The 27872-nt window shown below is 34.0% G+C and overlaps 3 protein-coding genes across 8 annotated transcripts in view; 2 read left to right on the top strand and 1 right to left on the bottom strand.

Moving 5' to 3' along the window:
• The window catches only part of Socs7_1 (Suppressor of cytokine signaling 7), a 29848-nt gene extending 22227 nt beyond the window's left edge, over positions 1-7621 (top strand). For 2 of the 6 annotated variants that reach the window (XM_054230515.1, XM_054230514.1), the window contains 5 exons: positions 2655-2749; positions 2816-2984; positions 3384-3474; positions 3538-3645; positions 3713-4026. In XM_054230515.1, the coding sequence (XP_054086490.1) occupies positions 2655-2749; positions 2816-2984; positions 3384-3474; positions 3538-3645; positions 3713-3857 (608 nt within the window). In that variant the 3' untranslated portion in view covers positions 3858-4026. Of the gene's footprint in view, positions 1-2383; positions 2560-2654; positions 2755-2815; positions 2985-3044; positions 3475-3537; positions 3646-3712; positions 4027-4151 lie in introns of those variants that run through there. The other 4 variants (XM_054230513.1, XM_054230516.1, XM_029042121.2 and 1 more) reach the window with 4 other exon arrangements.
• LOC105215038 (HEAT repeat-containing protein 6) lies at positions 7094-10884 on the bottom strand. Its single transcript, XM_011188780.3, has one exon. The coding sequence runs from the start codon at positions 10730-10732 to the stop codon at positions 7607-7609; it is 3126 nt and encodes a 1041-aa protein (XP_011187082.1). The 5' UTR covers positions 10733-10884; the 3' UTR covers positions 7094-7606.
• Positions 10885-20813: 9929 nt separating this feature from the next.
• LOC105215039 (casein kinase I) lies at positions 20814-27462 on the top strand. The gene is made up of 4 exons (XM_011188781.3): positions 20814-21008; positions 24969-25079; positions 25853-26627; positions 27103-27462. Exons 2-4 carry the CDS (start codon positions 25001-25003, stop codon positions 27278-27280), a joined length of 1032 nt encoding a protein of 343 aa, XP_011187083.1. The 5' UTR covers positions 20814-21008; positions 24969-25000; the 3' UTR covers positions 27281-27462.
• Positions 27463-27872: the final 410 nt, after the last annotated feature.

Consider the following 27872-nt stretch of genomic DNA (forward strand, 5'->3'; position numbering starts at 1 on the left):
CTTGGGCAGCTAAAGAAGCCGGTCTATTGTGATGCCTAAACGGCTCCTAAGTATACATCACAAAGATGATCCTTATATACTTCAGAAGCGCTTTGGCCTATCACAAAACTCATTTTTTTTTTACAAATTGAACATGGAAAAGGTCGTTATGGATAGAGACAAAAAATTAGTGCGGATACGTTTATTTCTTCACAACTATTTCCCAACTATCATTATCTAATAGCACATGTATTTTATTTTGCGGCTACAATTTTTCTCACTCATAATAAGCACGGCATTGATTTCACCCTTTATTTTGAGTTAATCAGCTCTGGAGTTCTCAGTGGTTTCGTTGTGGCTCTACCCAAACAAGTCTGACATTTCAATTCAACGCTATCGATAATGATCTAAGGCACTCTAAATAGCTTTGATACCACACATTCAGTGAACACAGGCCATAATTGACGCAGTACTATCGGAGTGGATAGACTTCGAAACAGTTCATTTCGTGCTTGAATGACACTACAGTGGTCTGATAATCTGAAATTAAGTTTGATGAAAAGCTTCTTACAGAAACTTAGCCAGAGTCTCATGCCTTGTCTCCTTCCAAACTTTTCCCAGCAGGGACACTGCAGTCTTATATAGGAATGCCATCCGTTCGTCGTCACATTTAACCAATATATAAAAGCTATTGTGATAACCTAAGCTCCCGTATCTTGGGTAGAAAATAAAACAAAATCTTCACAGTGTTTTTACGTCGAAAGAATGTTTGCCATATGGCAAAATCGACTTTTTCTGGACCAAATATTTTTTTTTCGAGAGATTAAATCCTAAGCAGAAAAAGTATATTTTGTGTTTTTCAAAGTTAGCCTCCAAAATTTAAATATTCACCTTCTTATTTCGAAATTTAGCTTACCGAAAACGCCATTATTAATTAATAGACCACTCCGGTTTCGCACGGGTTTAAACAAACATTTCAAAAGTTAAAAAAATTATACACACTCTCCCATACATATGTATGTACTTTGCCGTTTCTTGCGTGGGGTCATTTAAAAAAAAAAAAGTAAAATGAGGAAAATTAGCTAAGACTTGATTACGACCTCTATTCTTTTGTGTCCGTTGCCTTTCTCTCTGATTATGAAGGCGTTGGGAACGCTCAGAGTTCGACGGCCTAGTGCGAGCTTGTATATTTCTAATATTTTGTTCTTCAAGCCGTTGCATACGCTCCGTACTCGACTCTCAAGCGCGTACTTGGCAGGTTTTGAAATTTTGTTCAGCAAGCAGCTGCGAGCGTTCGTTACTCGACTCTCTAGCACGCGATAGCGATGCGAAGAGAATGACTTGCAAGACGATTTTCAATTTCAGATTATGATTCTCCATCACGAAGTCTTTTTGATACCCTCACCTGGTATGGTATTATCAATAAAATATTTATTTGTTAGTCGGGGTGAAATAATTTTTGAAATCGGCACAGTAGTTTTCGAGTTTATTCATTACAAACATACATACAAATCTTTCCTCTTTATAATAGTAGTATAGATAGTATATAAGTTGCTGTATTCTAACCCAAGTACTATGGAAAATATTTGATATTAACCAAGCATGCTTGGGGGGCGCTATCCTGATGACGGGCAGTGAATGTATATTTCTTATCATTCAAAAATAAATATTTTTATTTAAGTGTGAAATTATATATACACGCATACGAGAAGAATAGTAGCTTAACCATTTTTAAAAATTGGTCCAATATTTTAGGACGAACATTGACTCCATTCTTTATTAACAGCATTCTCTAACTAAAAAATAATACATTTCAATAAGTCTATTCTCGAAATTCGAGTGGAAAAAACTTCGAAAAAGGAATATACTTTATTTTCATATGATTCTATCTACCGGATTAGTTGGTCCAATACCCAACTGAGTATTGTACAGTGAGAGGGTTTGAACTGTATATAATTCAAAACATCTAAAAAACCGGATTTTTTAAGAACGTACGATATTAACATTTACTATTTTTTCCCACGATCTCTATCTATACTACTATTATAAAGAGGAAAGATCTGTATGTATCTTTGTAATGAATAAACACAAAAACAACTCAAAAATTGACGATTTTAAAAATCCTTTCACCATTGCAAAGCTACATTCAGCCTGACTATATTTAGTGCTAGATTCTCAACTTACTGGAAATAGTTCCCAGGTGAAGGTATCAAAAAGACTCCGTGATGGAGAATCTTAATCTGGAACTGAAAATCGATATCACGTACTGCTTGCTGAACAAAATTGGCAAGTACGCGCTTGAAAGTCGAGTACGGACGGAAAAAACGCAAAAAAAATGTGTGTAAATACTTTTAACTACTGCGAGACTTCAGTTCATTTGCTTATTTCTCCGCCATATTTCTAGCTATTCTTGTCAAACCGACTTCATTCGCCGAGGAAAAGATCAATGTTTACAACAACAAACCATTTTGTGGCACTGCCACAACAACAACAACAAGCAAAAACTTTTTCTGTAAAATTTGTAAAAAACGTTCGATGTGTATATAATTTTGTCTACCTCTGTATATGTTATCAGTACTAGTAAGAACTTGCAATGATTTTTAATTATTTGCGGAAATGTCCGTTTTACTAAGACTTGTATATTTCTGTTTTTTTCTTTTTATTACATTTTATAGCTGAGTCTTATATAGAGCAATGCAAAGGAAATTCTACAAAGAAGGAGGAAGCAAGGTCTCTTCAATTTACTTCTAGCATTGAAAAAGTTAAGGATGTAAGATGTAAACATATTTTATAGTTTTTGAGTACATATATTATTTTCGTTATTTTTTACCAAAAGTATGGATGGTATTGGGGTCCATTGTCAAGTGAGGCAGCTGAGAAAGTCCTCTCAACTGAATCAGATGGAAGTTTCATTGTACGCGACAGTTCTGACGATCACTACATCTTTTCTCTTAGTTTTAAACTAAATAATAGTGTTCGTCATGTTCGAATAGAACAGGATCAAGGTAATTTATTTCACTTTCGCCAATATTAGTTTTCCTTTTTGATACATTTTACTTATGTAGGTGTGAAAATATCGAATGTTGAATTAAGTCCACTACTGAAATAACCAAATTCTTTAAAGAAATTGTGTATAGTTATTGTTTCGAGCCTTAAATTCTATTATTTACTTATATAAATTACGGCGCTGAAAAATTACCCAATTCATAAGTGTTTTTTCTCCATGGAGATGAGTATTAAACATATTTTTTAAACTTCTTTCTAATAATTTTTACTATAATTATTATTTTTCAAAAAAAATTTATCTAAATTTATGCGAAAAAATTTTGATTCGTGGTGTATATCATACACCAATTTTTCAACTAATTTCAATGTAATACTTCGTTTCTACCATATTTTTTCAGGGACGTTTTCATTTGGTTCATATGCAAAATTCAAATCGCAGACGATCACAGAATTCATCGAAAAAGCAGTTGATCATTCAAGAAGTGGAAGGTTGGAAGACTTATTTATCAAAAGGAAAATAATGCTAATAATTTAACAAATATTCTGTGCTAGGTATCTATTTTTCCTTCATAGACGACCAGAGCATGGCCCAATGAGAGTGCAGCTAACAAACCCAGTTTCAAGATTTAAGCACGTCCAAAGTTTACAGCATATGTGCAGGTAAACTACTTAATTTGTAATTACATTCTTAAGAAAAATCATTTTCTTATTTAATTTTAAATTCCAGATTTGTGATCTTAAAAACAGTTATACGTAAAGACTTGATACAAACGCTGCCGTTACCGCGAAGGCTTTTAGACTATCTTAATTATAGGCATTGCTTCTCTGAACAAATTGAACTGGATAGTTCACACGCTCAGGTAAATATTTAGTCACAGGCACTGAAGATCCAAATGGCTCGAACCCTAGCAGGAATATTAGGAAGACCGCGAAACAAGTAATGAAAACTCTTCAAACAAACTTCGACAGAGTTTATTGATATTTTTGAAAAGAAAAAATAAGTAAAATAAAATAAAAAAAATAATAATATTTTAAACGTCAGCTACCTTTTGTTAAATTGCTTTGGTCAAGTATAGGCTCAACAAATTAAAATAAGATAGTTATACAAAGGCATAAACGTAAATATTTTGTTATTTTTAATAAAATATTATTTAAATTTTTAACAGATACATGGATGATCGAAAATGGAATAGACCTATCACAAATACAAAAATAAAAAGCATTAACAATTTTATGCACCAGAAAAAGAGTAAAACGTTAAAAGAAGTTCGTCGTTATATATATTTTATTTATTGTTTGTTGTTGTGTAAGGGTATATTTTATATTAAATTTGCTAATATGGGTTAGTTCACACGCTCAGGTAAATATTTAGTCGCAGGCACTGAAGATCCAAATGGCTCAAACCCTAGCAGGAATATTAGGAAGACCGCGAAACAAGTAATGAAAACTCTTCAAACAAACTTCGACAGAGTTTATTGATATTTTTGAAAAGAAAAAATAAGTAAAATAAAATAAAAAAAAATAATAATATTTTAAACATCAGCTACATTTTGTTAAATTGCTTTGGTCAAGTATAGGCTCAACAAATTAAAATAAGATAGTTATACAAAGGCATAAACGTAAATATTTTGTTATTTTTAATAAAATATTATTTAAATTTTTAACAGATACATGGATGATCGAAAATGGAATAGACCTATCACAAATACAAAAATAAAAAGCATTAACAATTTTATGCACCAGAAAAAGAGTAAAAAGTTAAAAGAAGTTCGTCGTTATATATATTTTATTTATTGTTTGTTGTTGTGTAAGGGTATATTTTATATTAAATTTGTTAATATGGGTTAACGAATCTTAGTCTGTATCTGAAGTAATTTGTTTCTCTTGAATTTCGATATGTATCTGTATACACTTATTTATTGCAGAAGACTTGAAATACAATATAAAAACAATTTTTGTTAATTATTTTTAATAAGGTGTTATACAATAATTGGTTAATTACTGTCCATTATTCACCCTTGTAAAATAATATTTTTGGAGTCCGACCGATTAATCGCACTTGGCATCGGCATCGGTCATATCTGGTCGATTCTTTCTACTTCTTTTGAATTACAATTACATGATTTTTTTTTCTTAAAAGCCTAAAATATTATATCTTCTGTTCACCTTATAAAACACAGTTTGATTCATATTTGCCTAAATGAGGATGATTATATTAAGTCTAGTATAAAGAACTTCATTATTTTTGTTTTAAATTTATTATTACATTGTTGAGATTTTGAAGATAATTGCATAATGTCACTCGCTATAGACAGGTAATAATCATTTGGTGCTGGTCTGGACTATGAGGTGATGTATAAGATCCTCCAAAAAAATTTGTTTCTGTCCTTAAAGGAAATAAATATTGTCTAAAAACTAAAAAGCATGATTTTAAACCACATTTGATCACTAAAACGAAAAATAATTCTTAATATATGCTGACAAAATAATTATGGAAACATATTAGTATTTTATGTTAAAAATCGTGAGTTGCTCAATATGAGAAAAATATAATACAAAGCATGGCTCTCATACGAATTTATATAAAACATCATCGACCGAATTTCCATCTGCGAATCGCAACAAAACCAATCATACAGAGAATAATTAATTTTGAGCTACCCCGGCCAACCTTAAATCGAACCGATAATGTCAACAATGGGACCGTCTGAATGAAGAAATTTCCCAGCAGCGGTCAGCCAATAGGATAAGAGTTGTTCCATCATGACAACGACATGCCTGAGGACATTAGGAAATTCTTCAACTTTTGATTTTTAACATCATCGTAAGAAATAATTGGTGAGCGGCTCAAATATGCGAGGAACGCATGGAGATAGGATGGATTTTCAATGTAAAATTGAAATTTTGTCATCCTCCCAAGAAAATTCGCTATATCATCATACTGGCGCGCAGAAAAAAGAGTGCGACGCTGAATTGCGAATATACGCATTTGCCGTCAGTAGTCGGTTGTATAGGAAATATTTGGATTTCAAACCAGTAGAAACGTTCACGCGTATATTCATATACGTAAGGTATACATTTAATTATATTAAAAAAGTGTTAGTTTACTCATCCGCGAGAGTAATGCTATGAATCACCGGCAAAGTCTGTCGGAAATCACCATGGAGTAACAAAACCGCACCACCGAAAATTCAAAACTTACACAATTCGATAAATTTCCTACACTATAATTATTACACTTTTTTATATGATATGCAAAATCTGAGTGTAGCTCTTTTATGCCATTTCAAATTTAATGTTTCTGAAGTAACCTTTGTATGGGGGTGGATGTTGTTATAATCCAATCTCACCCATTTTCATGCTGCATAATGAAGATGTCGCAAGTATATGAAAATTGTGTCATGACGACAAGTAACTCTCTGAAGAAGAACGAGAAAACGCGGAAGGAATCTTTCTGAATATAATTTGATAGCTCCTTATCGAATGATAATCTGGGTCCGTTTGGATTCCGCTTATCAAATACGTTACCCTTAAAGCAATTTTAATATTCCTGATGAAATTCTCATTCGATTTTTTCCGATAATTTGTTTTAAAAATGAGGATTAACAAAACGTAAGACCAATCCTTATGTGATTGTGATTTTCATTTACAATATATTAATCGGGCACCAATAACCAAGATATTGTAAACAACTTTGTAGAAACAGTGTTGCAGGCGGTCCACCGCTCATCTGAAAATATTGAAATCGACTACAACATTTCTAGGCCTCAGATACAGAACATAAGGACCTCAGACCACCTGCATTACATTAGCTTCAATAAAGCTAACTGGGCCGGCTACACAGAATTCACTCAATGCCTTTACCGCACGCACCATTCCTACGGACATAATCGTTGGCGAGTGTAAATTTAGCAAGGTGATCACCGCAGCTACCTCTTTGTGAATATTCCAATTTCCAGGACGAATTTGCAGTTTTTATGTATGCAATAGCGAACTTTTTTCTTGGTAGATGCATGTCTCTTAGCAAACACTAGAACCCTAAATTGTGATCCGTATTTTCTTCCAAATAATGGGACGAAGTTAACAAAAAATGAATTAAGATTAAATATTTAAATGTTTACTATATACAATCGCTTTATTCAGTTTATACATAGTGGATTCAACATATTATTGTTTATTATTATTGCTGATATTCGCAAAGTAGATAGATAAAAAACTGGATCATCACGCTTACGTTGTTTATGTAAAAGAAGTATGTAGCAACGCCAACAATGCATCTTTTCAGTTCATACTGCCAGGTAAACTTCCAAAACCACCACAGTAGCCGAATTTGTTAACCCGAACACGACTGCATTGAGATTATATTCTTTCATTAAGTGGACCAAGGTCCTCAAATAGCAGAATACATCGTCTCGTATTATCTTTTTTTTTGTGGTTTCCGCAATCTACTAAAGAATCTTCTTCATCGGATCGGTTACATATGATGTACATTGACAAAATTGTATTTATGTATTCGAATAGTTACACACAATATTTATATCCTTAATTCCTTAATAAATTTCTCTGTAGAATGTAACATCAACTCTATGAATAAGTAGAAACCATATATTTAATAGAAAAATTAATAGCTTGTCGGTATTGCATCCACTATAAGTAAAATTGCATTTTTCTGTTCCGAACTCAGTTCTGAAGAAGACTTTAATAAATCATTTAGATGTGTCGAACAAGATAGTAAAGGTGCAGCTTTTCCCGGAATCAAGCGTCTTAACACTCTTATCCAAGTATTTTTTAAGACTTCTAATTTTTCCAATAGTATACGCGAAAGTATTGTAATGTCTTGTAAAGTTGCTAGTTTTATAACGTGACAAATTAAGAAGCACATCTGCTCTTGCAATTGATCTCTATGATTATATTCGTAAAAATTTATTAAATTATTAGATTGTTCAATAGCATCTAAAACAGCGCTCCAAATATTTGAATAGTGCTCTCCAAAATGTTCTCGTTTCCTAATATGTATTAAAGCAGTTGTTGCATTTATTTTTACTTTATAATTTGGGTGATTATAAATGACATGACAAAGGGCGGAAAAAAGCGGTGCATGCCAAGTCAAGTCTTTGTGTCTACTCGAATACAGAAATATCCGCTCGTTTTGCAACACATTTCCGACAGCATAGCATGAATTCCATTTGACTTTTGCTGTCCCAGAAGAACGAATTCCGTCAATTAGTTTAGTAATAGCACTTTTTATCACAGTTCTTTCGGAAATATGTTGAAAATGCTTCTCCGTTAATAAACGAAGTAAATTACCCAAAGTTCGAACTGCATTACATCGAACCTTATCACAGTCATTGCAGGCTTGATTTGAGTATTGAATTAATTTCCATAATATTTCGTCCGAAATTCTTTCATTTGCGTTATCGGTGATATTTTCTAACAAAGCATCACTAACATTTCCCATAGACCAAATTACTTTGATACGGACAATCATATTTCCTTCTCCTGCTAATCGTAAAATCAATTCTGCAGTGTTCTCAATAAAAACGAGATTTACGCGCATTGACGGAAAAGTTACGAAAACAGACAAAGCTCGAACTACTGTTGCTCGAACTAAAACATCCTCCGTAGAATCACAACTTAACCCTGATAAAAAACTTAATATAGTAATTCGAATAGACTCTGGCAAATTTTCAAATATAACAGGGCCAATATTTGATATTGCGTCGCATAAGGCAATCTTTACTGCAGTGGATTCCTTTTCTCTACTCATTTGATTTGTAATGATCGATAATATGCGAATCCAGAAGCACTTAAAAGAGCATATATTATCGTTGTTACAATTATTTTGTAAAAACAAATTCATTTGATAAACACAAGCGTCCAAAAATTTTGATCCACATAAACGAACTTCTACCTGTCCATCATGTATAGTATCCTCCATGACAGCCGTTATTTTTTCCAAATTATCTTTTAAAAATAACTCGAAATGAATAGCCATTGCTGTCAGTATATGAAGGCTTTTAATTCGTAAAGAGCAAGGGGTTTTTATTTTTCTACATAGCGAACTGTCTTGAATAGGGTTATTTTCTAAATTGGAAATAATTTTTAAAATTAACCATGATGATTCAAAATTATATTTGTAAGATACATTTTTTGCTCTGTTAAATAAAAATTCCATATTGAATTTTTTAGCGGAACCAATATTGACAATGTTTTCATTTGTTGCTGATCTTTTGATACATTCATTAGATGTACCCAAGGCTTCAGCAATTTCAGAAGGCATTTCCGTATCCATTAACAAAACTTCCAACACTGATATTGCAGAAATTTGAATTGTGAAATCGCTGTGGTTAACGAGGTTTTTAACAGTATTAAGGAATTTGAACACTATATCACTTTCAAGTTTAGCGAAGGGTGTTACCTCTGCTAACGCTGCTAAGCATTTTAAAGCTTGTATTAGAACAGGTAATGACTTTTCGTTGTCTATAATTTCTAATAACGATTTATATGTTGTTATAATTGATAAACCGAGCATATGCGAAAAAGGTAAGAATGCTGCCGACCTATCTTTAAACTCCGCTTGGCTATATAGAGACTTCAGTTTCAAAAGAACATCAGAACAAACATTTAGAATTGCACTACGACACTTAGAACTGTCATCGTTTTGGCAAACAAAGAGAATATCTCCACGAATATATACATTGTCTACACCGTCATATGGAAATATTGATTGCCAATATGTATAAAGGATACACCTTTTAACAGATAGTGTTATTTCGCCAAAAAGTGTTATAGAGGCTAAACGAATTTTTGAACTAATTTCATTTTTAAATGCCTCGTATTGTGTTTTTTCCATATTGTTTATATTTGTCATTTCCAAATCAAGTTCTCCGAGCTTATTGTTCGTAGTCTCAAATACCGTATTAACAATATCCTTGGTTTTTAGTCCTCGATGTCGTTTTTGTTTTGCTAGTTTGCCTCCAACTTTTTGATGAATGTTAGGCTCATCAGTTTCATGTTCATCTGACAAGTTATTAACGTAATAGGACGGCGTAATTAATTTTGGACAAACGACCGATATATCTTTTGTATTGAGACCAAATTGCATGAATCCTAAAGATATTCCCATTAGTTCGGATATATGATTTTCTATATCCTTTTTACATGTTGATATATATTTATTCAGCAAAATTAAAGAATAAAGTATTATTTTTGGGTTTTCCAGCGAATTTAAATTTGATGAATACTGCATACGAATTAAAAGAGTGAATACAGATCTAATAGACTGTTTTTGTTCATCAGTCATAGCGTCCATCTTTAAATCATCAAATATAAGATCTATGCACTCTAATATAGATAGCAGATATACATCAGTTTTATCTTCTAGAATCCGTTCATAAATAGGAGATTGTGAGCAAAATACATTATCCAAAGTCCAAATATAATATTTGGAATTGTATTTGATAAGCTTTGAAATTACTCTGATGGCAAGTACTTCAGCAAATTCATTTTTCCATAATATTTGGCACAACCAGCTTAGAAATTTTTTTATACGTGGATCATTTTCAGCATTGCTTTTAGGAAATTCAATATTTAAAAGCTCTCCAATGCATTCCACAACCATCTTATCCTCAATATCGACGCTTGTCATCATATCTAAGATACTTAGGATTCGATCATCAAATTCTGCTCGTTCTATTTGAGATGTACTCAGCATTTTCATATTTTTCAAAACCGTATTGGACTGCATTGTCGACAATTTATGACTTTCTATTATTATAACACAAGTATATGTAGATTTATCAAAAATTTCTACAATTTTCAAAGCTTATTCCTTTATTTACTCATTGAACGAAACTAGGCATGGACATGACAGTGATTATTCTGAAGTCAATATTTTATGATTAAAAATACTAATAGCATGTTTACATATGAACATTATCTCGTTCTAAGCTCGTCCAATAATCTAACCGTTTACATATAGCCAAATAAGTTTATGAATTGTCAAATATGTTGTATTTGTTGTTGTATTACACATCTTTCTCTCGCTGTCGCTCCTTTTTGTTTACATTTTCTTTGGACATTTCACCTCTTCTTCGCAAAATTATCGACAAAACTAAGAATAATACCGAAAATATAGTGGTATAAAACGGAGTATTTCATAATATCGGACAAGAATGATAGAGTACAAGATTTCGACATAGTGATGCACTCAGGAACCTCGAATGGGAATAGGCAACAGAAGAATAGTCAAATAGAAAACCGAAATGTAAAACATAAGGAACCAAATTAAATAATGTGCAGATTAAATATCACAATTTACGTAATTCTTAAAATCGTCATCTATAAAACGATCCAATATAATAATGCATATCTATAATTAAAATTATATGTTTTGTTACAAAACTTTTTTGTTGGTTGGAAAAGTGAAAAAAAACTCTTTATATACGACTTTTTTGTACTATTGTTATTAAATTCCGCCATTGAGCTCTTTTTTCCCACGTTAATATATTTTTCACATAGAATTTTAAATAATACTTAAGCACTAGCCTTGACTTCAACTCTTTATTTTGGTTCTATTGTTTTGTACTACCGTGCAATTTGTAAGTTTTTCTATCGTTTTTTGTTTTGCTGGCGTATTTGGGGGTCTTTATAGCGTCACTCAAAAGGAAATTAAACCCCAAGAAAGTTAACTGTAAACGAATGGCGTAATCTTGTATTCTAGCATTCTTGATATCGGATTATCAAGAAAAGAACTCGTTTATTAATTACAGATTATCGCGTTATGCTCGTAAATGGAGATAACGGTAAATCTGTCGTTTACGTTGAAAATCTACCCTGAGTTCCATCACTGGATTTTATAGACGATTGTTAGCGATATATCGCCATTCGTACATTTTGGCAACTACGAGTATCGATGTCTAGATACATCTGGCAAGTTATCGATTTCGAATGTCAATTCTAGTTTGTTCTTGTGCCATTTTCGTTACAATAGTCTACTTTACAACTCTAACTTATAACTTGTATACACTTTACTCGACAACTCTCTCTTTAGAATTGTCCTTACTCGACAACTCTCTTATTAGAACTATGTCGTACTGCCAGTCCGGCAGCCCTTATATAGCCGACCTAACCCCTGCAAAACAGGTTCCGGCGAATTCTTCGGTGACTTGCCAGGGAGCGGTACCAGCAGTTTCAATGAAAGTTTCTATGCCATTCTTAAGGGCGAATTGACAAAAGTACACGAAACTATTGTGTACGTGATATCGTTCATCCCTTTCATGCACATTCATCATTTAACAATTTATATATACCTCTTGCACAATTCGGGCAATGATCTTGGTACAATCACGGATGAAAGACCCAAAACTGCGAACCAAAACTACATGTGCGCTTTCAGTAGTGTTCTTGGTACTATTACGGGTGAAAGACCCAAAACTGCAAACGAAAACTTCTCGTGCACTTTCAGTACTGCGACCCACAAAAGCCCAGAAACTATATCCGCTAATTTCGGTTAGTTCTACCAAAATTACAAATGAGAATTTAATAACAAAATCATTAATTATATTTCATATTTATTGAAAAAAACACCATTTAAGTGTTTATTATTATATTTACTTTATACATGTATTATCGTACTACACTATATACATATGTAAAACGTATTAAAAAAGCAAAATTTGAATTTTAACAACATAAAAGTTGGTAATAATTACCTTATGTTTCAGGAATTCTAAATCTAGCACGGGCAACGTTCGTCTTAACATCCATACTCTTGCTGTTGTGTTTCCACTGAACTAATTTCGTCAAATTCATGTCCTTGTAAAGAGATACAACGTTATGATTCCTCAATACATGGTGGAAATGGATCAAAATAGTCCTCCTAATTAAACATACAAGAAGTTTTTAAATTTCTATGATCACAAACACTCACTTAAATTTACCCTTTAATTTGTGTGTTTTAGCTGCTTTTGACACAGCCAACTGAGATGCCGTGTAATCGGTCGAGTAGTTCCTAAGATATGGTTTTTGACCCATAAGTGAGCGACGCCACGCCCATTTTCCATTTTGTAAAAAAATCTGAGTGCAGCTTTCATCTGCCATTTCTTATGTGAAATTTAGTGTTTCTGACGTCTTTCTTTCGTGAGTTGACCCACTTTTAGTAATTTTCAACCTAACCTTTGTATGGGAGGTGGGCGTGGTTATTATCCGATTTCCTTAATTTTTGGACTGTATTGGTTTGCGAGATATATAAAAAAAACTTATTTGGGAGCGGGGCCACTCCCACTTCCCCAAAAAAATTTCATCCAAATATGCCCCTTCATAGTGCGATCCTTCATACCAAATTTTATTTCCATAGCTTTTGCTCAGCAACCTTCCTATGGTGCCAAGAAATAAGTGTGCCAAGTTTCATCAAGTTATCTTAATTTTTACTCAAGTTACATCTTGCACAGACGGACGGACACACAGACATTCGGATTTGAACTCCACTCTTCACCTTGATCACTTTGGTATATATATCTCTATATCTAATTCGTTTAGTTCTGGGCGTTACAAACAACCGTTATGTGAACAAAACTATGATACTCTCTTTAGCAACTTTGTTGCGAGAGTATAAAAATTAAATATCTTGCGGAAAACGTAAGATATGGACGGTGGTAGAAACCAAGGGGTCGCAACGCATGTGTTGGAGGACAAACTGGCACGAGGCTTCACCGTAAGTTAAAAGTTTATATATATATTTTTGAAAATACTTTATGGAATTCTTTTCATTAGAACTCTTCCACTACGGTAATAGCATTGGAAAATAAAATGAACACTTTTCTATCGGTGTATAAAACCGCAAAAGACAATGCCAGCAGAACGGGTGCGTCTCCGTGTATTGCTCCATATATGGAAGATATAGATATGCAATTTTCGGAGACAGTGTACTGGCTGGATACAGCCATACGCTCTTTGTTGGCCTTATGATCAGCCAATTACTTCCCGCTACATTTCCCGTCTCTACTACATCTACAGTTCAGACTACATATCCCGTTCGGACTACATATTCCGTCCCGACTACATCAACACCTCCGCTTCAACCAACACAACTAAACCGGAGCTGAAAAACTGCCAAAGAGCGTTATTACGCTAATAGAATGAAGATCAAGGAGCAGAAGCTGAAAAAAAAGATTAAACAACTCTGTGCTCCAAACCATAACGGAACAGGTAAGGAAAGGCTAAGTTCGGGTGCAACCGAACATTTTATACTCTCGCAATTTATTGATAAAGTCCACTGGAATAATGAAAATCATCATTAGTGAGTTAACTTACTTTTAGTAATTTTCAACATAACCTTTGTATAACAGGTGGGCGTGGTTAGTAGTCGATCATTAATGGTGAGTGACGTAAGGGAAACGACTGCAGAAAGTTTCGTTCATATAGCTTTATTGGTTTCTGAGAGCTATGCCCGCTTTCCAAAAAAAATTACATCCCTTCCTAGTGTAATCCTTTGTACCAAATTTTAGTTTGTATTTTATTTATTGATTAGTTATGACACTTTATAGGTTTTCGGTTTTCGCCATTTTGTGGGATTGGCAGTGATCCGACTTCGCCCGTTTTCAATACCAACCTCCACAGGATGCCAAGGAATATGTATAACAATTACTTCATTAAGATATCTCAATTTTTACTCAAGTTATCGCTTGCACGAACAGATGGAAAGGCAAAGAACCGCAACTTTGTTGCGAGAGTATAAATATATACAATAGGTTTTAGTTATTTAATCTTGTGTATACATAATATAGTGGGAAGATGGGATCATGTGTAGAGGTTCACGTAAGTGAGGAAAGTTTTTGATTGTCATTCACTTGGGAGTGGCCAGAAACTATTATTTTCCACAGATTCAATAAGATCACGATTTTAGAAAAAGTACCCTCTGGGTAGCTAACAAACATCCGTTCGAAAGCGAGTTAAAGTGAGAAGGCGAACTCGCTTCTGCGGTTGTGCGTATGGTTTGGGATCCACCACATAAAAACGAAGTACCAATGAAAAATCGAAGAAAGCCTCGGATGAGAAACCCCCCTTTTGATGACAACCCCGGCAAACGTTTTAAGGATAATGATTTAAGGGCATGCACCTGGAATGTCCCGACCCTTAATTGGGAAGGTGCCTCTGCCCAGCTGGTTGATGTCCTCATACGACTAAAGGCTGATATCACCTTTAAGGCTGATATGACGGAAAAAGGTGGATCCTTGTGACATCTACTACAGCGGCCACATAAAGGAGCGCAAATTTGGTGTTGTATTTGTGGTGGGAGAGAGACTCCGTCGCTTAGTCCTGGCATTCACCCCGGTGGATGAACGTCTTGCCACAATCCGCATAAAAGCGAGGTTCTTCATTATATCGCTGATTTGCGCCCACGCCCCAACGGAAGAGATGGATGATGTGACCTTCTATGAGCGCTTAAAACGCACCTATGAGCGCTGCCCCCGCCACGATGTCAAGATCGTGCTTGGCGATTTTAACGCCTGGGTGGGTAAAGAAGGAGTCTTTGGCACAACAGTCGGAAAATTCAGCCTCCATGACGAAACATCGCCAAACGGCATGAGGCTGATCGACTTCGCTGGGGCCCGAAATATGGTCGTCTGTAGTACCCGATTCCAGCATAACAAAATACATCAAGCTACTTGGCTGTCTCCTGATCGTAACACGCGTAACCAAATCGATCATGTTGTGATAAACGGAAGACATGTCTCCTGTGTTTTAGACGCGCGTACGAAGATCAAATATAGACTCGGACCATTATCTGGTTGCATCGAAGATACGCACTCGCCTCTGTACAGCAAAGAACGCCCGTCAACAAACACAAGGAAGGTTCGACGTCGAAAAACTGCAATCGCAACAGACAGCCACGAAATACTCTACTCGACTTGCACTCCTGATCTCTGAGAGCACTCATCAGAATCTCGGCATAAGGGAACTGTGGAACGGCACCTCAAACTCACTGCGTACCGCTGCAGCCGAAACAATTGGATTTCAGCAACGACAAAAAACAAGCTGGTACGATGAGGATTGCCGTCTCGCAGCGGAGAGAAAACAGACTGCCTACCTCGCAATGTTGCAAACGACCACAATATGTGCGAAATGGGATAGATACCGAGAGCTGAAGAGGGAAGCGAGACGCATCTGCAGACAAAAAAAGAAAGAGGCCGAAATGAAAAAATTTAAACTTGACGAAGGTTTCAAGACCGGAGCATCCTCATGTAGAGACCAATGTGGTAATCTGGTAACCGATGTCCAGGGCATACTAGGATTATGGAGGGAACACTTCTCCGACCTGCTGAATGGCAGTGAAAGTAAAATACCAGAAGATAGCGAACCCGGTTCCCAAATCGATGACGATGGAACAGATGTTCCATTACCCGACCATGAAGAAATTCGAATAGTAATCACCCGCCTGAAGAACAACAAAGATTACCGGCCGAGCTATTCAACTACGGCGGCGAAGAACTGATAAGGTGCATGCATCAGCTTCTTTGAAAAATATGGTCGGAAGAAAGCATGCCTGACGATAGGAATCTCAGTGTGCCCTGCCCAAACCATAAAAAGGGAGATCCCACAATCTGTGCCAATTGCCGTGGGATAAGCCTCCTAAATATTGCCTATAAGGTTCTATCGAGCGTACTGTGTGAAAGTCTAAAGCCCACCGGCAACAAACTGATTGGACCTTATCAGTGTGGCTTTAGACCTCGAAAATCCACAACTGACCAGATATTCACCATGCGCCAAATCGTGGAGAAGACCCGTGAAAAGAGGATCGACACGCACCACCTTTTTGTCGATTTTAAAGCTGCTTTCGACAGCACGAAAAAGAAAATGCCTTTACGCCGCGATGTCTGAATTTGGTATCCCCGCAACACCAAAAGCTCCATCATGCTTGGGAAGGACCTCTCCGAGCCATTCGATACCAAACGAGGTTTCAGACAAGGTGACTCACTATCGTGTGACTTCTTTAACTTGATGCTGGAAAAAATTATAAGAGCTGCAGAGCTATATAGAGAAGGTACAATCTTCTATAAGAGTGTACAGCTGCTTACGTACGCCGATAATATTGATATCACCGCGCCGTTTGTTCTGCCTTTTCCCGCATGGATAAGGAGGCGAAGCGATTGGGTTTGGAGGGGAATGAGGACAAGACGAAATATCTCCTGTCATCAAGCAAACAGTCGGCGCTCTCGCGTTTTGGCTCCCACGTCATTGTTGACAGTCCTAGCTTCGAAGGCGCAGATAATTTCATATACCTAGGAACCAGCATCAACAACACGAACAATGTCAGCCTCGAAATCCAGCGCAGAATCACTCTTGCCAACAGGTGCTACTTTGGACTGAGTAGGCAATTGAACAGTAAAGTCCTCTCTCGATGAACCAAAATCAAACTCTACAAGTCGCTTATCATTCCCGTCCTGCTTTATGGTGCAGAAGCTTGGACGATGTCAACATCAGATGAGGCGACACTAGGAGTTTTCGAGAGGAAAATTTTGCGAAGGATTTATGGTCCTTAGAACATTGGCAACGGCGAATACCGCAGACGATGGAACGATGAGCTGTATGAATTATACGACGACATTGACATAGTTCAGCGAATAAAAACGCAGCGGCTACGGAGGCTATGTCATGTTGTCCGAATGGACGAAAACACTCCAGCTCTGAAAGTGTTCGATGCAGTACCCGCCGGAGGAAACCGAGGAAGGGGAAGGCCTCCGCTCCGTTGGAGGGACCAGGTGGAGAGCGACCTCGTTACACTTGGAATCTCCAACTGGCGCCGAACTGCGAAGGAAAGAGAGGAGTGGCGCGCTCTCATCGATTCGGCTATAACCGGCTAAACGTACTATGTATGTAATGTGAAATGTTCCTGGCTTATCGGCCTGCTGTCCAGGAATCAACGGAGTAGACGACTGCGAGTATAATTTTTGGTTACGGAATGATTTAAGGTTTAGGATTAATGTCAATGGAGAAAGGAATGTTAAGGAGGACGACAGTGTCCTAGAAGACGATATTAGGGGAAGAAATGCTAAGCGTTTAATTCTGGAAGTACGTCTAATCGGGACGATTAAACTTAAGTGGAGGGCAGTGTAACGAAAATGGCACCAGAACAAACTAGAATTGACTATCGGAATCGATAACTTGCCAGATGTATCTAGACATCGATACTCGTAGTTGTCAGAATGTTCGAGTGGCGATGTGTCGCTCACAATCGACTATATAAGGGCTGTCGGACTGGCAGCAATACACAGTTCTGATAAGAGAGTTGTCGAGTGAGGACAATTCTAAGGAGAGAGTTGTCGAGAAAAGTGTAAACAAGCTATAAGTTAGAGTTGAAAAGTAGAGTAATAAGTAATAAAGTGTTAAGTGCTGAACACATAGAAGACGACAAGCGACGAGCGACATCTGTCAAATATTAAAATACACGCGTTCTTATGGGCACAGATTTTTTGACAACAGCACGACTACGCGACAACAGGCTTGTAGTTGTCGTCGTCGCCAAATTAAAAATGTTTCTAATTTGCCGACGACAATCGCCGCTGTAGAGCTGCCACTAACTGCCACTAGTATGACGTTATATTGCCAGCAGAAACGTAAAATAAGTTTGATATAGCATTTATAATAACAATCGATTATTTAAAACAAATAAATCGCCAATTTTTTACGTAAATAATTTCACTTTAAACTAAATATGTAAATTTTATTGAAGTGACAGATGTTAGTACGGCAACAATGAAATTGCTGTTTGATATGTCGCTGCCGTCTTCAAAATGTTCAAGACGCTGGCTTCAAAGCGACATTTGTGATCAGCCGTCGCTCCGTCGTGTCGTGTCGTCGTCTTTGTGTTTAGCACTTTACTCACATATCAATCCATGTTCGCGAAAATTTTTGATTTTTTAGCGCTAAACCACATAGCTCTCGAATGCGAATGCGAACGTTTGACAGTTGAGTTGAATACACATGTTCTAATGAGATGAACTACATAGCTTTCGCGCTCCGAAATTCGAACTCGGACTCGAAGACGCACAGAAGTTGAAAAGTTTCAACTTTCACGCGCTAACACAGCAACCTTCACATTCTTGAGAATAGCAACCAATATTATGTTACTTACTATCTTGCGTGTTTTAATTATTTAAGGCCGTTAATTGAAGGTATTCTATGAACACTGCTAATAAAAATCACTAAAAATTGAATATCCTTGTCCATGTTAAATAGTTCGTTTTCAAACTCGCAAATAAAAATTGAGTATGTGTATCACCTTGTAGACAGCTGTCAACGCATTCAAAAGCGCATTTATGTAGTTGCTCGAAATAAACGCAGTCGAGCGCATTCTTTCGCTTTCGCATTCGCATTCGCGAGCTATGTCGTTTGAGCTTAACGATCGGTGTGCACACATGTTTGTCGTGTATGGCGCTGTATGCACACAAATGGTGACTTGGAGAAGAAAAAAATGACGAAATAACGTAAATTTAAAAAAATATGATTCAAATAATGTATTGTCTAAATATAGACAAATACATAAAATTGCCAATGTAACAAATTTATAGCATAATTCTAAGAAGCGTTGTTACATTATCCGCTTATTCTCTTCCATGTCTATTCATTGAAGAACGAGCGTAAAATGAATTTGTATAACGTGTATGGCGAAACGATTTCATGCAGATCGAACACACATGTGTTATCGTGTATATACTATACCACTATAAAGCGACATCTGTCAAATATTAAAATACACGCATTCTTATGGGCACAGATTTTTTGACAACAGCACGACTACGCGACAACAGGCTTGTAGTTGTCGTTGTCCCCAAATTAGAAATGTTTCTAATTTTGCCGACGACAATGGCCGCTGTAGAGCTGCCACTAACATGTGAAATGTAAATTTATTCAAAGTTCTCACAAGTATGACGTTATTTTGCCAGCAGAAACGTAAAATAGCTTTGATATATCATTTATAATAACAATCGATTATTTAAAACAAATAAATCGACAATTTTTACATTTTGTGCGTAAATAATTTTACTTTAAACTAAATATGTAAATTTTATTGAAGTGAAAGATGTTAGTACGGCAACAATGAAATTGCTGTTTGATATGTCGCAAAGCGACATTTGTGATTAGCCGTCGCTACGTCGTGTCGTGTCGTCGTCTTTGTGTTCAGCACTCAACTTGTAATTTCATAGTTCTTTTTTACATATTGAAAAAAAGTTTAGTTATGAATTAAAAGTGGGTCAATGATTTCGCTGGTTTCATTTATCTTTTATATTTTACAACACCTGTAATTGTTAAACAATTTTTAATTGGTATTTTCCAAAGTGTATTCAACAAAGTGAACTAAGTATATGGCATTTAATTTTTTTTACCCGAATTTGACATGTTTTTTGCCATTGATTTAACCCTTATATTCATTCAAAAATTCAAATTTTGAAATTCAAAAGTAAACAAATTTCAAACCAAAACAAAATATTTTTTAAATGAATAAAAGAAAATGCCGAAAACTTTCTATTTATGCAAAACAACTCATGGAAGCAATTTACTAATGTTTTGTGCTCCAACTGGCAAATTGCAAATAATTAATATATTTATTAATATATGTTATATTGTTCAGGATAAAAAAGACGGCTTAATGTAAACAAATACATGAATTGTTTACTATTTTATTGTCAAAAACGGGTATGTCAAATACTTAGTTCTCTTTGTTGAATACACTTTGGTATTTTCATAATTTGTTGTAGTATGTATATGTAGCCTTATGAAGATTTCAGTTCATTGATTACCACCTTTTTGACCATTTTTATTTATAGTGTGTAAGCTTGGCAACCCTGTAAGCAATGAACAATTTTCATTTATGTGCGGTTATAGGAAATTTCTTACCCTAAAATCTTTATACTGCATATATGTACATATCTTCGAAGTGTTGAAATTTAATCTTTAAAGAGTGTAATATTTTTTCTAAAACGTTTGGATTTAGTGATTCGGGACGAAACACGTTTTGTGTGGTAAGAAATTTATGTTTAAAATTCAAGAGACGGAGAAAAATATGAAGTTTGGCTTCTCATCATTTAATGTATTGTTTTTTCCAAAATTGTGTTGAATGAGTAATTAGTAGCTACTACTTAGTAGGTACTTAGTAATTAGTTTAATAAAATATTCTGAAACTACTAGTTACCTGCTGGAGCAAATATCTAATATATATATTGATATTGATTCCATAAAATTTTGTATATATACGCTGCAGTACAGAAAGTGAATCGACAAACATGCATATGGTTGGTAAATATGCACACATTAGCCTACTTTCAATGGAATGAAGTGCTTGATTTACTCAAAATTTATTCTTCGAATTTATGTAATATTTTCTTCAATATCAATTGTATAGCAATCATATTTCGCATAAAATATTATGTGAATGAACATATAAATATTATGGTTATTGGTTGTATATGTATGTATATCTAATAACCCTATTCAATGTATATATTATGATAGCTTAGTAAGATGCAACGCGTTATAAAAGAAATAACAACCTTTTGAAAAAATTGGTTGTTGAGAAAGCTAATAGGCTTGACTATACACAACGGATTTTTTACAAATGCAGTGGAACTTCTCTAACTCGAATCATCACAATCCACAAAAAATCTGAGTTAGAGAGACTTCCAGTTATATAGATTTACCCACATTACATTAAAACATGTATACTTTAATTTTGTTTGTTGCACTTTGCTATTGTCTGACTATCGACGTTTGTATCCAATGCTTTTGTTACATGATTTATGAAATATATTATAGTATTATCATATTTTTTTGTCTATTTTCAAATTGTGCCTCGGTAGTAAAATTATAAATTTTGTATTATACCCTGTCTGAAAAGTTCGATTTATAGAAGGAGATTTGTATGAAATTTGATTTCTAAACGCTATTGCCAATTCAAGAGTTCGAGCTATGGAAGTTCCACTGTACTTCCTTAATAAACTGCAATTAGGCAGTAAAAAAGTGTGCTTTAATTTATATTTAAATAATTTATATATAAATAAATGGCAGGAAAGAAGAAGTCCCTCCACAGCAGTAATATATTTATTTATTTGCATGTCATAGTTTTTTGTCTTCAAGTATGTATATAAAAAATATTTCCAGGGACGTTTGAATTTTTTTCGCGTAGAGCTCCTTTTATCATTGGCAGCCATCGGCCTCGATTTAAAAAAATAACCCTGGTCGAGCTAAAACCGGGGTTTCCAATTTTCTTTCGCGTAGAACTCCTTTCTGCACTGGCGGTGCAGGCAGAGTGAAAAGTGATTTATGAAATAAGTAATTTTTGCTTAAAAACTTTATATAAATGTAAAATTTGAATTTCATTGAATGTTAGTAATGTAATTTCAAATATTTGAAGTGAAAAAAGTGTGTGAAATTGCTTGTTGAAATTTTTGATTTTTTTATCTTTAAAGCCGAATATCTCGAAAACCAGGCGTCTGCGGTACCTAGAACCCTATATATTTTTTAATCGGGAGGACGTCCAATTTCCAACGGACCTCAGATCTCGGCGCCATAGAAATCGAAATTGTACCAAATAAATGAATGTTTATTAAAAACATTTATTAAAAATATTCAATAGAAGGGAGTTTTGTTTGTTTAACTCCATTTTCAGACATATTTTTAGCGTATACGAGCGGGTATAGAGCGGGTTTAAAAAAGTATCATAGTATCCAACGTTTTCCTTATCACACTTTTATTTCTTTATTTTTATAAATGCACACTCTTATTATATGTGCTATTTCATTGAAAATATATTACTACCGATGCCACTATTCCTGTTAGGGACTTTGGTGCTTGCAACAATACATATTGAATACGTCATAATATCTTAATACATTTGATATAATTGTGTCAGCTAATTACATTTGCTAATGGTATCAATGACACTTCTTCAACATGTATTTCAATTTTTTTTTGTGATATAGTATATAATTTAACTTGAATTTTACATCTAAATATTGAAATAGAGTTAAAAAAATATTTGGAATGTAATTTTTATTTTATTGGTAGCTTCAGAAAAGTTGTTTGGGGCCTACGTAAATCTAAACTTTGTCATTCATTGAAATTTAAAAATGGAAAACAAAGTTTTCACCACTATGCCCCAACAAATGTTATATTTGTAAAGTGCATTTAGATTTTAAAGCTTTTTATATTTACAATGATAGTCCTCTATTTTCTTAGTGACTCTGTTATTGCGAGTATAAATCTAATTTATTCTGATTTATAAATGTAAATACGTATAATTAAACAATTGATTGAATTAAAGGGTCAAATGCAATACAGTAAAAGCATGGGATTATAGGGGATATGTTCCTAGGTGACAAAAAAAAAAACAAATAGGTATATATAAACATGACTTAATTGAAGTTTTTTAACATTTTAACTAATTATCTTAAGGCTTAGGCAATGGTTTAAAGAAGTTTGTAATTTTTTCTTGCTTAGCAGTTTTCAGAAGCTTCTTCAATTCAGACTGATACACAAAATCGCATTAGCAATTTGTTTCTTAAAAATTAGACTTCGTTCCATAGACGGATCAATGTTCATAAAGAAATCGTAGAGCTCATTTGCCATTTTTAAACCTTCACTAAGATTTTTAAAATTGAATTCACGTTTCCAGTGCTTGTTGAAGTCTCTTTTTCAATAGGTTGTGTTCAGTTCCATGTGAGCCCCTTCTATATGGAAATATTACCAAAAGTTCAAAAATATTGCGAAAATAGTGGAATATTTAACATTTTCTTGTAATAAGATCTATTTTACTTTTTTATTAGTCCCATCGGACAAGAATATTGGGTTGGATACCTATTGGAATAATTTTATTATTATGTATGTGCTTATTAGATCCGCGAATAAAAAAATTTTTAGTCGCGAATATAGAAATTGCGTCTCATTTTTTTAATCCGCGAATAGTGAAAACACGAATAAAGGAAGCGCGAATACGGAGCTTTTACTGTATTTCAATAATATATAAATAAAACTTTAGCGGTGAATAATATTGTTATTATTATAGATGTATAATAAATAAGCTACACCAATTCTTTTCTAGTATCGTTTATGTTCTGAGCCAATAGGTCAATAAGAGGTCTTTCCTATTAACTTGTATTACGTACGAGAAACTATTTTCCATAATAATAATAGTACATAATTATTGACTGTTGAATTGAATAAAAAAACTTTTGCGACAAATTATGATAATAAAGAACTTCTTGATTCCCCCGACTTTATGACCATCGGTTTCGTCATAACTTGTTATTATAAATTACACCTCGGTGTAGATCATGCGATCTATATCTTTAATATCTAAATCTTTTTTTTTATTATTTGTTTTTTTTTATTATTTGTTATTTTTTTTATTTGTGTATGGTTTCAAAGATGTCTGTATGACGTTCGTAAGGCTTTTGAATTGTGATGAAAATGCAGACACTTACGAACACACTAACATTTCATGTCAACGTTCAGTTAGGTTCAAAATATATTTGACCAACGATTTGGTTTCAACAATACCAAATCTTTGATTAAATTGCTATAAACCTACAAATATTTAAATCTACAGTCACGTCACCTAATAAAATAAGGAGTGTCCCCATTACGGTTTACAACCAAAATGCATAGCAGTTGAAGTTCCTAAATTCGGTTTTGCCGATCACAACTCAATTAAAAAAAAAAAAAATCAGTTGATGTTTTATCGAACTTCAACTTTTTTGTGGTATTACTGTTTACAACACATCGCCAGTGCGGTTTACGTTTTTACTGTCAGTAAAAAATCAGAGAGTGGTGTATAATTTTAATATATGAAGTAAAAAATAATTCTTCATTATTTAAACGAAAATAACATATGAATCTGCCATAAGTATTATTAAAAATACTTTTCGGATATTTAAGATATTAATTTTGTTTAAATATCATTCAATCATGTATTATTTTTCTTTTAGGATTTGATACTGGCCAAATATAATTTATCACCATGGAGAAGTTACGTCTCATGAAGGACAATCGTTCTGAAATAATTGTTGGCGGGAAGTACAGAATTATTCGGAAAATAGGTAAGCATTAAATAATTTCTAATTGAGTTTATATGATAATTATATTAAATAATAATTATAATTAATGTAATTCACTTCCGAGAAATTCAAGCAAATTCACTTTCAATTCTACTGAATTTCGATTTTGCTTTTCAAATTTCACATTTTTTTTATTTTCACTTTCACTCGGATTTCAGAACCTGCCTGATGATTTGTTCTATAGAAATTAAACAACATATATAGTCATCGCAATTACGTGCGATAGGAAGTAAAAACTAATAGCGCCCGCTCTAGGTGCAATATTGACATTTTAATTCAAAATGGCTGATAAGGGTCATTCATCACTATCCTCAATAGGGTCTTTACGAAGCCGTAATACTTGAAACTAGGGATACTTAAAACAAGATAAAAAACAAAAGAGATTCCCACAACACTCGGTTCTACGTAACCGAATGGTCTATCAACTTCGCAATAATCACCAAAAATATTTGTGCATTTTTTTATTTTTCAAAACCAAATACACAAGACAACATCATTATATAATTAAATGTTTAGTTAAAATAATACAAGAATATCAATTGATTTTTTTTTAGTTACTTCATTCCGAATAGTTACGGTCTTTATAGAAATCAACTTTGAACTGTCCCCACTGTTTTTCTATCTTGATTTTTTCTACTATAATAATATATTAAGTAGTTATGCATTAAAGTTTTTATAATTTTGTATTGTATTTTAATTACTATTATATACACTGTAAATGCTAATTGCTATTATTGAATATTATTTTATTTTAGGCAGTGGATCATTTGGAGATATTTATCTGGGAATGAGTATACAAAGCGGCGAAGAAGTAGCCGTGAAAATGGAAAGTGCAAATGCACGACATCCACAACTCTTATATGAAGCAAAATTATATCGAATCCTTAGCGGTGGGGTTGGGATTCCCAGGATCCGATATCACGGCAAAGAAAAAAATTTTAATACTTTAGTAATGGATCTTCTAGGACCATCCCTAGAAGACTTGTTCAATTTTTGCACACGCCATTTTACTATTAAAACGGTGCTAATGCTGGTGGATCAAATGATTGGACGCCTTGAATATATTCACTTAAAGTGCTTTATTCACAGGGATATTAAACCTGATAACTTTCTCATGGGAATCGGGCGTCATTGCAATAAATTGTTTTTGATTGATTTTGGCTTAGCTAAAAAATATCGAGATCCTGTTTCCCGCACTCATATACAATATCGTGAAGATAAAAATTTAACGGGAACAGCACGTTATGCTTCAATAAACGCCCACTTGGGCATTGAACAGTCAAGAAGAGATGATATGGAATCATTAGGATACGTTATGATGTATTTTAATCGTGGAGTTCTACCATGGCAGGGAATGAAAGCCAATAACAAACAACAAAAATACGAAAAAATTTCTGAGAAAAAAATGTCTACTCCTATTGAAACTCTATGCAAAGGGTTTCCAGCTGAATTTGCAATGTATATAAATTATTGTCGCAGTTTGCGGTTTGAGGAACAGCCCGATTACATGTATCTCCGGCAACTTTTTAGGTAAGCAAAAAAACCTCAAACACTCAACTAATTTTATGTCAAGATAAACTATTTTTCCATTTGTCTTTAAATCATGATTATTGCCCGTTTTTCTTGCAATTTTTAATAGTTTAATACTTAAAACCTCATCCGGATGCCTTTAGGATATGTTTCTATTAAGTGTCGCAATACGTTTTCAAATATTTGTTGTCATTGATTAAACATTTAATTAGCTAACACCAAAAGATACTTATGTGTGCCTTAGTTTTGTCCTATGTTTTTCCGACTAATACGTTCAGTGAAATTTTTGGAATCATGAGAAAGTAATAACAATTAAATTATATTATTATAAGTGAATATATAACCTAATAATACATGCAAAAAGTTTTCGATTTAATAAAACTAACAATTTAAAAGAAAACGTAACATAGGCACATAACCCCCTATTTTGCCCCTTTACACTCATTTTTTGATACATAATTCCCTTTCTTTTCAGAATCCTTTTCAGAACATTGAATCACCACTATGATTATGTATATGATTGGACCATGTTGAAACAAAAAACACATCAGGGTCAACCTAATCCAGCTATTTTGCTAGGACAAGCAGAGTCACGCAACGAACGTGATAAGGAGAAAGAGAAACAAGGTTTAAAGCCGATGATATCTGATTGAAAGCAATTCGAAAAATAATTTGCGAAATAACAAGTGTATTTCCTAGGATTAGAACTGGAATTTGATCGTAATAAATAATGCAAATGCATTTTGCACATCGTGTGGATATTGATATATAATTTACATTAATTACTGTACACATTTTGAATTATGTCAATAAAGACTAATTGTTTTAAACCTGATTTTTTGTACTCTTTTTTTTCACTGAAACTGGCTCACCCAGAAATAATAATATATTAATAAGCATATTAGATCAGATATTGCAAAAGTGCGGTTTGTTTTTGTATAAAATACAGCTCTGATACAAGGATTTCTCGGTAGTGTGTTATTCTTGACCGCACTTGTCACATTTGACAGCCGTAAAATTAAAAAATTTTGTTAGTTTTTCTTAAATTACTTGCAACTAATTATATTTGAAAAGCTTTATCGTTTCCTCACCACCCCTGAAGTATGCAATTAGGCGCATCAACGGTTTTTTAGGTGCACTGGTCCTATTTTCTCCTTTTCAATTTAAATTAAAAAGGAAAAAAAATATATAAATTTGAGTAAACACAACATATCATATATGTACATATAAATGACAGCTATTAAA

The sequence above is a fragment of the Zeugodacus cucurbitae genome, chromosome 5, assembly GCF_028554725.1.
Source record: "Zeugodacus cucurbitae isolate PBARC_wt_2022May chromosome 5, idZeuCucr1.2, whole genome shotgun sequence".
Lineage (NCBI taxonomy): Eukaryota > Metazoa > Arthropoda > Insecta > Diptera > Tephritidae > Zeugodacus > Zeugodacus cucurbitae.